General features: G+C 44.8%; 1 protein-coding gene across 8 annotated transcripts in view; it reads right to left on the reverse strand.

Moving 5' to 3' along the window:
* SRPK2 (SRSF protein kinase 2) overlaps positions 1–12,240 on the reverse strand; it is a 134,691-nt gene that overhangs the window by 1,884 nt on the left and 120,567 nt on the right. For 4 of the 8 annotated variants that reach the window (XM_031596426.2, XM_090135792.1, XM_090135788.1 and 1 more), the window contains 2 exons: positions 4,392–4,461; positions 3,072–3,164 (listed from right to left, as the gene is read on the reverse strand). In XM_031596426.2, the coding sequence (XP_031452286.1) occupies positions 3,072–3,164; positions 4,392–4,461 (163 nt within the window). Of the gene's footprint in view, positions 1–3,071; positions 3,165–3,600; positions 3,694–4,391; positions 4,462–12,240 lie in introns of all 8 variants that reach the window. The other 4 variants (XM_031596665.2, XM_090135818.1, XM_031596513.2 and 1 more) reach the window with 2 other exon arrangements.

Genomic DNA, 12,240 nt, shown 5'->3' on the forward strand with positions numbered 1-12,240 from the left:
GATCACTGATCAGCTCCTGGCTCCACGGCACCGCTCAAAAATCAAACCCTATGTCTGAGAGCTCTGACCAAACGCTCCTTGAACTCCAGCAGCTCAGCACCGTGCCCACCGCCCTGTGGTGCAGACCCTTTCCCTGAGCCCTTCTCCCGCCCCTCCCCTGACGCAGCTCCATGCCGTTCCCTCGGACCCTGTCGCTTCACACAGAGCAGAGCTCAGCGCTGCCCTCCGCTCCCTGTGAGGAGCTGCAGGCCTTCCTTCTGTTCCCTCTACACAAAAGCACTCCATCGCGTGCTCGCAGTCAGCAGGAATACTGAAGGCCTCTGCTTTCTCGTCAGCCGACACCCCTGAATCTCACAAAAACTGCTCCAATCTTAATGCACAAGTCTCAAGAGCGCGGGTCATGCTGCCACTCTACGCAACATTTGCCATCAGTGCTGCTGCAACTAGCTGCAAACCAAGCCAAACACAAAGATCTGGTACTGAAGGCTCTTCTCCATCTCTGAGGAGGCCCAGGCTGACTGCTCCCACGCAGCCTCCAGTGCTGCCTGCATCATCTTCAAACCCACCAGAGCACTGAGCCCCACCAAAATGGTGGCACGTGGCCAACCTGGCAGTGAGATTCAGACCAAACGAAGGATGTGACAGCTCTTCTGCCATCAGGCTTGGCACTATAGCTACGTGTATCTGCAGGCTGTCAGGACTGACGGGAAAGAAAGGCTCTTCTGACTGCTCCTCCTCCGCAGCCACCTCCCTGCTTCCCAGGCACATATCTGGGCCTCAGCCTCTGTGCGATGCTACAGAACAGCTCTGTGGGCACTTTTTACCCTCATCGTGATCCTGCACCTTCCTCAAACCACTGGGGCTGCCAGTGGGTTTCAGCCAACATTGGAGGCTGAACACGACTCATCCAGACTCACAGACTGTGTCATCCTGCATGGGGCACGCAAGTCACACTATTTTAAGCAAAGCGGTCTGGCAAACTGATTGCTGTCTGCAGCTGAAATCAGCCGCCTGCAACCTGCTGCCCATCACGGGCAACATGATGTCAGCTCTGAGTCTCCCTATATCCCTGTACCCATGGAAGTTCTAGGGCAGCCAAAAACAGCCATGCCCCCAGCCTGCTTCTGGGAGCCTGAGCCAACTGCTTGGCAGTGCCACGTGCCCAGCAGGGCATGTCTGCCACCTCAGCACAGCAGAAGGCTCTCCTCATGGTGCCACCTGAAAAGCAGCTCTCCAGGCACTGTCATAAAGGCTCCAACTCAGTAAGACTGCAAATGGTCAATCCCTGGCAAGAGAAAGAGAAGATTGCTACTGGCAACAGAAAATGGGATGTGCTACCCATGGAGTGCCAGTGCCCTCCTTCCTTTCTGTTCAGTCGGGAAGGAGGGGACTCAGAGGACGGAGAGCAGAGCGTCCTCTGGCGGTTCACGTGGGGATGGTTCCAGTAGCAGTGTGTCCCATGAGTAATGCTGCATCACATCAAAAAAAATAAAGAAAAAAGCCCGTCTTCATCCTTGTATTTAAATTGTGTTGTTTTAGGCACTATATTCTCAAGGGAAAAGCCAAACACATCAGAAGGCCTGGAAATGCAACGTCGCCATCCACTTTGTGAATAAAGTGTATCTGCCACACGTATTCTCCCCTGAGCAGTCCTGTGTCTTCTTTCCATGCTTCGGTGGCATAAAATGCACATTACTGCACACTGGGATGCTGGTGTTTGGTGGCTGTCACTATGACACCTGAGGTCATGCTCTTCACATACTCCTCTTATTTTGTAATATGGGGGTTGAATTCAGAACACCCAGGAAGCTGGGACCAGTGTGCTTGGGCAGCACAGGGCTGTCAGCACCACAGATGGGAGCTTCCTCCCAGAAGTTCTGTGAAGGCTGTAGAAGCACTTAAGAAGCTGGGAAGCAGTAACAACAATCTCTGTGCGGTCCAGACTTCAAATGAACATTTAAGTTCCACAAAGGGGATTCTGGATTCTGGTTCCTGCCCCATCATTTCACTGTTTTGCACATTCCTGGACTCCCTGTCCTTGATTTGTCTATCCCAGGTAGCAGCAGCTCTTCAAACTCATTGCCCACAGGTAGGAAGTGCTGCTGTAATGCCCACAGCTGCATTTCCCTGGTGCTCACACTGCTGTACAACAGCTGTTCCCAGCTTATCCACTGCTGTCACCACTCTGTAAAAACCCAGCAGCCCCCCTCCCCTCCACACAGAAGTCCTGGGCTTTCAGGCTCCCAGTAAGGCAGCCACTGCCACTCTGCCTCCGTTACCCCCACAAGACCACAGTAGCAGCCCAGCAGCTGCCACATGCAGCTCCTGTGGCCACCCCCGACCCCACACACTTCGTGGCCCAGCGCTGGCAGGACAGGCCGTGGTGCTACCCCAGCAGCTGATAGGGAGAGGAAGGGAAGAACACATGGAGAACTGCACGAGCCCTCCCGTGTAAGAAGCACGTCTTCCAGAGCAGCCTGGGCAAGTATCAGGCACTAACAGCTAGCATGTTTGTTGGGGTTAATTCTGTTCCTCTGTGTAGTGACACACAGCTCAGCTATGGCCCACGGCAGTGGAGGCGCTCACAGTGAGACAGCACAGAGCGGCCACAGTGCTGTGTCCTCATCCATCCTCCTGCAGAGGAGGATGCAGAGGAGGTCCCCATGCACTGCTCTGGAGCGCTGCCCTGTTGCACACGCTGTGTCTGCAGCCCACAGCCTCCCTGTGCATCCAGTGGGTGCCAGCAGCGCACACCGACAGGAGGGCATAGCTCTGTTCCAGCAGCTCACAGCTGTGCACAGCTGACATTTACATGGACATCTGACGACAGACTCACACAGACATCTGTAACGCTCACATGTTGCTGAGTATGTCCCAAAAGGAATTTTAAATGAAATACTGAAACGAGTACTGCAAATTTTCACTTTCCTTGAAAAGCCAAGTTCACACCTGAATAATTTCCTAAGAAGAGCTCTCCATTAAATGGAATATGTCTCCAGTACCCATAAATGCACACACTCTCCTTTTGGATAGTATTATGCTTTAAATTAGTGTTGCATAAATACCGTTACCTTTTTTGGTGAAAAACTCCTTGGAATATTTCCCCAACATAGCGTATTTTCGAGGGATTTTTCCCAGCAGTTCAATGATCAATGCTATGTGGTCTGCATTGGAGAACATTGCCAGCAAAACAGAAACATACAACAGTTTAATCAGTACGGTGCATGCACACACTAACATGGCCCGGTACAGACAGAAATAGATTGAGCCTGGCAAAAAGACACACGCGGCGCCCCGTGGTTGTTCAGAAAGATGCTTTCAGCAAAACCTCTTTCTCTGAACCACATCCGAGTATCGGCCGCCACGAGCAAGTTCTGCTGCATACTTTAGATGTAGCAAATAGTTATTTGTCAGGAGGTTTTGGTTTAAAAAAAGTAAAATAAAAAATCAGTTTGTCACAGATTTCCACGTTTTGCTTTTCAAAAATAAATTATTGCTGCACGATTTTAGAAAACCTCCTCAGCGGGACGTGCTACCACCAGCAACAGCAATTCCACTTCTGTCTGCATCACGGCACCTTCCAAAAAGAAGAGGTACTACCTCTGCGATTGAAGAATTCCCGAGAATATTTTCCAGATAGAGCAAAGTGCCTTGGGATATTGCCTAGCAGCTCTATGATGTGTGCTATGTGGTCTATGAGGGAGAGAAAAAAAAGGATACGGGAGTGGAAGGGGCAGGGAAAGGATGGGATAAAAAGAAGAGGAAAGAAACTGGAATTAGTAAAAAATCAGAAATAGTTTCAAATCAACAATGTTTGCAGCAAATCCATGCAGAGGTTTCCAGGATCAGCAGAGCTCTGGCATCATTAGTAGCACTTAGGAACAATGAATGATGCCCACGTTACCACTGCAAAGGACACTTACAAGCAAACAAGCATGAGAATGGACAGGTATACAGATGGAAGCAGGAGTTAATTCTCATTTTAAAAAAATTAGTAATCGTCTAATTCAGATAAAAATACACAATGTAAACATTATTCCAGTGCCAATCTTAGAAAATGCTACGAAGTTCAAATTCTAAGCTTCTTTTCTAAACTAAGATGTTGTTATTCTCAGTCAAGTTTCCACACAAATGCAGTCTTACAAGAGGGGCAGTTTAATTCCTTCAGGCAGTTGCTAAGTAGATGAATATCTGCAGAAGGGACTTTTTGCCCACCCACAGCTACTGATGGAACTTATAACTAAAAAGAAAAAAATTGTATTTATGTTCTGAAAACAATGTGTATGCACAATTCACTCAACAACAAAAATTAAGCCCACTGTAAGCTTGCTAGAAATTTAAGAAGAAGGTGGAAATGTACAGAAACACGCAGTATCTCAAAGGGTTCATACCTTCATCTCTGGAATAGTCTTCACCAGAATGCGGTTCGAACAAATAATCTCCAGTTGCTAGCTCAAATGCCTACAATGTAACATAACATAACAGACATTTTTATGGGTATTTTGGAAATACAGCTTTTAATCTTAAAACGTCAGCAATACATCGATCGGAACAAAGAGGGAACCAATGCTCCAAAGGCCTGCAGTGGGACCTGAGGCTCTGCAAGGGCCACTCACCTGGGAACCAGGGGTCCTGCGGTGCAGGACAGCACGAACCCGGGCTCTGGAGGGAGCCCCATGCTCAGCACCAACCACCCCAGCAGTGCACCCCAACATGGGCATCTGCCTGCACAACCAGGATGAGTGGAGGAGCCGGGCAAGGAGCGTGGGACCACAGCCTAGCCAGCCATCCTGGGCCTTAGTTGTGTGCAATGTGTGCAAGTTAACGAAGGTGAGACAGGTTCTTCTAAATATAGGGGAAGGAGCTATGCTTGTACCTGAAGGCTAATTATCTGTCAGATAAAAATGCCAAGGACTGAAATAAAAATGTCTACACAGGAAATAAAATTCATTTTGAACTATAACTAATGACTTCAAATTATCAAACAGGGTAAGCTTCCTTGTTGACTCTAAATCTACAACAGTTTCTAAACATCTTTTTAATGAATCTGAAGTCATCAAAGTAAATACTGCAGTCGTGGAGTAAATAAAATACTGAGGCTCGGACTGACGAAGGAAATCAGAACAGACCGACCCCTTTGGGTCACTGTGGTGCTCCGAGGGGATGCAAACCCTGCAATAGGTCAAGACAAAACCTATGGGCAGTGTTTCTACTTACGAGCAGAGTTTCTCCTTTCAGATGTAATGCGTATTAAAAGCCTCAAAAAGAATAAAATAATTATGGGAGCCTGTACTCGCGTACAAATATGGACCTGATCTGTCAAGCGTTTCTCTTTCTGCTCAGGATCACCAACTACCCAGGCAGCCACAGGAATCTAATTCTTTCCAGGTGGTGTAAATATCAAGCTGCTTTCCATCTCCAAGACCAGCAAAACCATTCCAAAAATCAGACAGAGCTTGCTGGCACAGCTTTAGAAGGGAATTTCACTCCGTCAGAACATTTACTATAAAATACTTGTTTCCTGAAAATATACATTGTTCTGTTCCAATCCATGATCTGGAGTTGTTGAATCACCTGTAAATTTAACCTATTTATTGGCACTTGACTTTTTCAAGCTGTGAAATGCAGAGTGATCCAAGTGGGCTACAGCCAGAACAATTCACTGCCATCTCACACAGTGGTTGAGAAAGCAAAAATACCCTTTGCTGACATTTTTGTTGATCCTACAAATGTCTTTCATTTCTGAACACATTATCACTCACAAACAGTCATTCATATTTTTTCTTATTCTACTCTGAGTTCAAGATCGGGAGTTTTTATTTTACAGCTTAAAAAAAATAACCTGTGAGATTTCATAAGTTATTATCAACTATTCAAACTGAAGAAGTTTTTAGGATAGCAAGGAGCTACACTTGGCCAACCCAACATGGCCAACCCAACACTGTTGCTCTCTCAAGATGTGACTGAGAAGTCGCAAGTGTCCCCTCTGCACCCAAGGGAAATACCTCCATTTAAAAACCAGAGCTAACTTTCTTAGCATACATGCTGAAGGAGCTGATTTCTGAGGGCATTAAGAAACTTATCTCTCTTTAACACAGATTCCTAGAGAACAATGTAAATGTAGCTGAATTTAGTCACAAAGGTGAACTGCAAAGGAATACTGCTTCTGTCCCGAAAAAACGAAGTATTAATAGCTCAAAACGTCTGCGTGGGATTAGAATGATTAAATTGGAAAAACTGTAAAAACCTTTCAGAAAGAAGCATAAGAAGCAAGCATTCCACAGCAGCACGCAGAATTTTAGATCAGATGGTATTTAATGAGAGCTGCAAGCCCTCACAGATCTGGGATATTTATACCACTCTCCTGCTGAAGAGAAAATAAAGCTTTTCAAAACTGTGATGCTGTTCCCCTTTTTCTGTTGTTGTACAGCTTTGACTCCATGCCCGGGATGGGCGGAACCTCAGACATTTCAGTTTGTGACCCTCCTTACAGGCCTCTGTACCAAAACCATAACAACTCCAGAGTCAGATGCACGCAGGGACAGCCAGAGACATCCTTGCCCTCTGGGTGCTGCAATAAGTATCTGCAACAACACTCTTAGCATTCGTGCAGGAAAACACCTCACATCTGGAACCACTGGGCAATAGGTTCCTAGAGCCCTGCAGGGCAACAGCCAGTTCATACGACAAATGGCATTCCCAAGACTTCCTTTAAAGAAGAATAAATCCTTGACCAAGGTTTTTACCATAAAGTAACCGAAACAGAGTCAGCATGAAAAGCATGTTGACAAGTAGGTAAACAGCTGAAAGGAAAATGAAACCTCTGGGTGGTAACAGTCACAGTTCCCCTTTTTAAGCTCATGTCCACAATGGGTGCACCCAGCAGTGTGTGCAATTACTGCCACTCAAAGAGCAGCTGGGATTCAGAACTCTGACAGTACTCAGGTGCTCTGAGCACTTTTCAGACCCAACCGTAGGTACAGAAAACCACCTAATTCACAACTGGGTGGCAATCTGTGATAAAATCAGGACCCAGAGACCCAACAGATGGTAAGAAGAGCTGAGGATGGCAGAGCACTCAGGCAATGCTGCAGGCTGAGCATGTGCAGTGCTGCAGTAACCAGCACATGGCAGAAGGGATTGTTCCCCTCTCCTCAGCACTCACACCCACATCTGGAGACCTGTGACCAACCTGGGAACACCAAGACAGGAGAGAATCCAGAAAGATCAGGGGAAAACCTCTGAGATGAAAGGCAAAAGGGGGATTTACTTGTTGTACTCCACTTCCTGAAAGGCAATGATTGAAAAGAAGGGTACAGGGAAAGGACAACAGGGAATGGAAACAGGTGGCAATATGGGAAATTCCAACAGGACACAAGGAAGAAGTCCTATGAAGAAACTGGCAGTGCACTGGGATGGGCTGCCTAGAAAGGCTGTGGAAATGCCATCTGGCCAGGTACGTGACATGCAATGGGATGAGGCCCTGAACAACCTGATGTAGCCTCAACATTCAGCGTGGTTCAAGCAGGAGGCAGGCAGACCACTGAACCTCAGGAAGTCCCTTCCAATCAAAATATGCCTATAATTTCTATGGTCCTGCAAATGCAAGCTAGCCATACTAATGTAATTACTTTCCTTTTCAAAATATTCATTTTTTTAAAATACATTTTTTGACAAAAACTCAAGACTTTGAATTTATCATCCTTTCTTTCTTAATGCTGACATTTACCTCAACAGAAATCAGTACTGCAACTATTATATGTAGATAACAAATGAGACAAAGCACACTTAACATATGGCACAAAAGCCCAAGGCAATCAGCCCTCCTTGCTGACTGCATTGGCAATTGCTACTCACCACTTTTCTAAGGTTATCACAGAAAAACAGTCTAGACTGTTTCTCACCATCTGCAGATGGAGAACATTTCAGATAAATGGTCACCCTGCTGCTTTTGTAGGCTCTGGAGAGGCTACGATTCCTTCCCTGCCATGTGGCTGCATATGAACCCACCACAATACCGAACTGTTGGCACTGCTATCGTACATTATGGATCCATGTCTAATCACACAATTGGAAATAGCTACATTTTCAGTGTATGACAGCTGTGTACTCAATCTGGTGATTGAAAATGGCTGCATGCCTCGGGATACATGTCTGGGAGAGGACTAGAAGAATAATTCACTTGGCTTTCATCAGGCTCCCTCAATTCCTCTTATGAAGCCCCAGCTGAAAAAGGACAACAAACTATAGGCCAGGATTATTATTTCGACAGACAAAATCCAGCTCTTGGACAGAGTTTCAGCTGAAATGAGGAGCTGTGAATGAGAAGACTTACTGCTTCAAAAACAGGCTTAGATTTAAAAATGCTGTTCCACAGGTATGTGGGAGCACGGAAACAAAACAAAACAAAAAAAAAGAGCAACAAGTTTTTTGAGACAAGCACACCAGATAACAGTTTGTTCTCCCATGAACATATTCTGAATATCCAGGCAGTGAAAAAATATAAAAGGGATTTTGCATGGTTGTTGCTTGATAAGAAAGGCCAGACACACAAACACAGACATGCAAGGGATGCTCAAAAAGGAAATAGTTTTCTGTTCTTTGATAAAACTCCAGTCTCATAATCATGCAAATGCTGAGTGGCTGCTCTGGAAACTTAGTTCCTTTGAAAAACCACTTTCTTCTGAATGTTTCAGGTTGTCCACCCACCACCTTCAAAGCAAAAGGGTGTACAGTGATTAATAACAGCATTTTGTACTGTATCTGCCTACTGAAAAATATGTGCATAGTGACTTGAAGCTTTTCTTATCTCTGGCATTTTTTGTTTTCCATTTTTCCTCAAAATACTGCTTCTGAGCAGACCGCTGCACGCCATCACACCCACAGCACTGTGCTGCTCACACATATTGACTGCAATGGCACTCATGGTCCCATGGTGACATGGCTGATTCCTCCCACTGACAACACAACACAAAGAGCAGGTAAGCACAGCTCTCTCTACAGCCCATGTCAGAGGACACGATACAAAGAAATAAGCAAGGGGCTGAACAACAAGCATTTATATGTAACATCATAAGCCTGCTTCATATCATACTGTGCTCGTTCTTCCTGCTGTCCTCAGAGCTCTCTCATATGGATAGAACAGCTCACAACAACAACAAAAAAACAACCTATAAGCTTGCTTGCCTGGTACCGCAAGCTGTAATAGCATTCTCTCTTATTATGGAAGCTGTTTGCCTGCCCTCTTCTTCATCTCACTCTGGTAGTATTTCCTTTAATCATTTGTATTCTCTTCAGATAGAAAAAACAATAAGTACAATTCTCTCCTTCTCTGACCTCCTGCCCATCTACAACTATGACCTATTAGCTGCTTCTCATTTTAAAAACAAGATATTTCAGGAACCACAACTTACCACAGAAGCCACCTCAGATGTGTTTTAAAAACACTTTGTCTTGTTAATGTTCTAGCTTGTGATACAGTCATCTCCCCACAGCTGAAACAAGGCTGTACATAACGAGCAACAGAAGTCAGATGATGACACTCATAATTTCAGGTGCTTTTCCTGCCTCCAGTCCAAAGAACATAAATAAAGAGAAGCAGTGGAATCACAGTGCTTGCAGTCGTTTCCAGGAGCAATACGAAGGGATGCCTTCAGCCAATGCTAGCTCCCTCATCCTGCCAGCAATTCTTGGCAGCAGCAGTGGAGTGCTCTGTTCCATGGCTTTTGAGATTCAGGAAATGCTAAATCATTCAGTGTCTCTCTTCAGTTTATTCTCTGCAGAAAGTGACCCTCTCAATACAGCAAAAGCAGAAATTCGGCCTGATCCAGGGGCAGTTTCAACTCAGCTAAAGGCACTGCTGGCTCCAGACCTCATCCTTTTTTTGGGGTAAAAATGAGAAATGTACTTCTTTCTTGTTGGCATAATTAACACAGGATTTAGTACAGCGAGGGGACGCAGGATTTTGTAGAATATACTGTGAGGAGAGATTCCCAGTGTCTCACTATGGATGAAAGCAGTTCTGTATCCCACTTAAGTAGGCTGTGCTGGTGAAAGATGAAGGGCACCGTGCAATTTCCTTAGCAAAGCACACTAATGTCCAGCACATGACTCTAACAATCATTCAGGCCCAGTCCATCAAAGTGGAAAAAAAATTCAGTTACATTTTGTATCATTTTTTGCAGAGCAAAGAACAAGTTACCAACTTGTCTGCCGCAGCCCTGAAAACCCTACTGGCACCTAACTCCATTAGCTCCACAGCAACCACGCATGCAGTGATTCTAAACCTCCAAAGCTGCACATCATCCTGCACTTTTCCCTTTTTTTTTTTCCTTAGGACTCTAAAATTCATTTTACTTGAGCAGAAGACTGGTACTGGCCTGAGAATAACTTCTTTCATCCCCTAAATCAGGTTTCAAAATGTACTTTTCTTGTTTGGGGTACAAGAACTGGGTTGCGCTGAATCATCTAAATTTAGAAGATTCAGCCCACAGGCTGCAGGCTTACAACGGTACTTATTCACTGACATAACACCAAAAGAATGGGAACTACAAGGTTTTTAGTGCTTAGTTATTTCTCCTTCTCTTACCTTGCTTCAGTAAGGTAATCAGGTAGGTAGAGTCCTTACACGACTCTTCTTACATAGATTTCCAGCACAATTAATCCCGATGACAGTCTATGACCATATTCACACTAAAGATAATACAAATGCTACAATTCCACTCTCTCTTAGGATGCTGCACCAAAATCATGGAGTTGGTGGCTCGATGAAGCCAACCTGCATGAGCAGAGCTCAGCTAAGGACAGCACTCCATGCAGACACAACATACCACGTGCTAAAAGCCAGATTAAGGGGGGCATTGTGAAAGAAGCTGTGCACACATAAACACAGACCTTTTGCATACTCAGGGCACCGTAATTTGAGGCTTTTGTTAAAATCATCATCATCATCCTCATGCTTGTTACTAAAGAGCAAATAAAAATGCTCAACAAATGGCATTGAGAAAAACCAGAGTTTGCTGCAGAGGTTGTGGTACACCTCTGTGTTTGACAATAATTCTTTGTGCCTTAGGTACAAGTCAACACAGAAGCCAGTAGTTCTACTCGCATAATCAATGCTATTCCCAGTGAAAAAGGTCATTTCATTAACAAGCAAAAGGCAAGGAAAGACCTCAGGCTCAAAAGGAGATCCATAAAGCACAAAATCAAGTTAAGACACCATGTGAAGCCTGGTCCCGATGCACTTCAGATAGTCCTTCACAAAATCTACAGACCAAGAGGCAGGAAAAGCTCGAAGTGTTTTCAACAGAGTATCCGACATGCTAATGAATATATAGCAGATGGCAAATCCCCTCCTATTCTGCAAGGCAAGCAGTCTTCATGCACGAGTTGTACTGGTAAGCAGTGCTCTGACTGCTTGGGAAGCAGCCCTTCCAGGAGGGTTTGGTAGCCGTGTTGTGGAATTTGAACAACTTGTCCATGGCTTTGAAGCAGGAAGTCTTCTGCCAAAAAGAGCGACGCAGACAGAGGAGTGAGGAGCTCACCTAGATTGGCCTCTGTGTGGACAATAGTCAGAAATCTCTGATTTGAGGGTCCTGGATACGTAAACATCTATCAGACACATTACCATGCAATTCTGTCCTTGTGAGATAAAAATATTTTCAACTTTCTGATCAGGCTCAGAGAACAATGATTCAGAGTTTTCAACAACTGTTTTAAAAGCTTAATGTCTCATCTTTGGCTCAAATACTGCCTTACTTTGCGTTCACCTTACTTCATATCATGCATATTAGGCACAGATTTCTGCAAGGTGTGTTAGCATTCAATAGATATATTGAGACAAGAAAGCTTATCCAAAAATCAAAACCACTTTGAGAATGAAGGACAGAATCTGTAATTACATCAGATCTCCCAGTGCAAAGCCAAATGTCACCCTTTCTGGACAAGCATTCAATACTATTCTGACAGGGAGATATTATTAGAGGAATTAACCTGAATATGACCTCAAATTCACAGTCTCTTGCTAACGTATTGCTAGTCCTTAACAACCCACCCCTCCTCCCTTTTTTTAAGCAATTAAGGGGAAATACCAAATGCAGTTAGCACAGGGGTGAGTTGGCAGACATTTTGTGTGTTCAGTGATATCATATTTCATATTTTTAACATATATATATGTATACATACAAAGTAAAGAATGATGGATGCTTGCAGAGAATAAAGTAACAGCAATGCTGCTGAATC

Source organism: Phasianus colchicus, chromosome 1 (assembly GCF_987193195.1).
Source record: "Phasianus colchicus chromosome 1, bPhaCol1.hap1.1, whole genome shotgun sequence".
Taxonomy (NCBI): Eukaryota; Metazoa; Chordata; class Aves; order Galliformes; family Phasianidae; genus Phasianus; species Phasianus colchicus.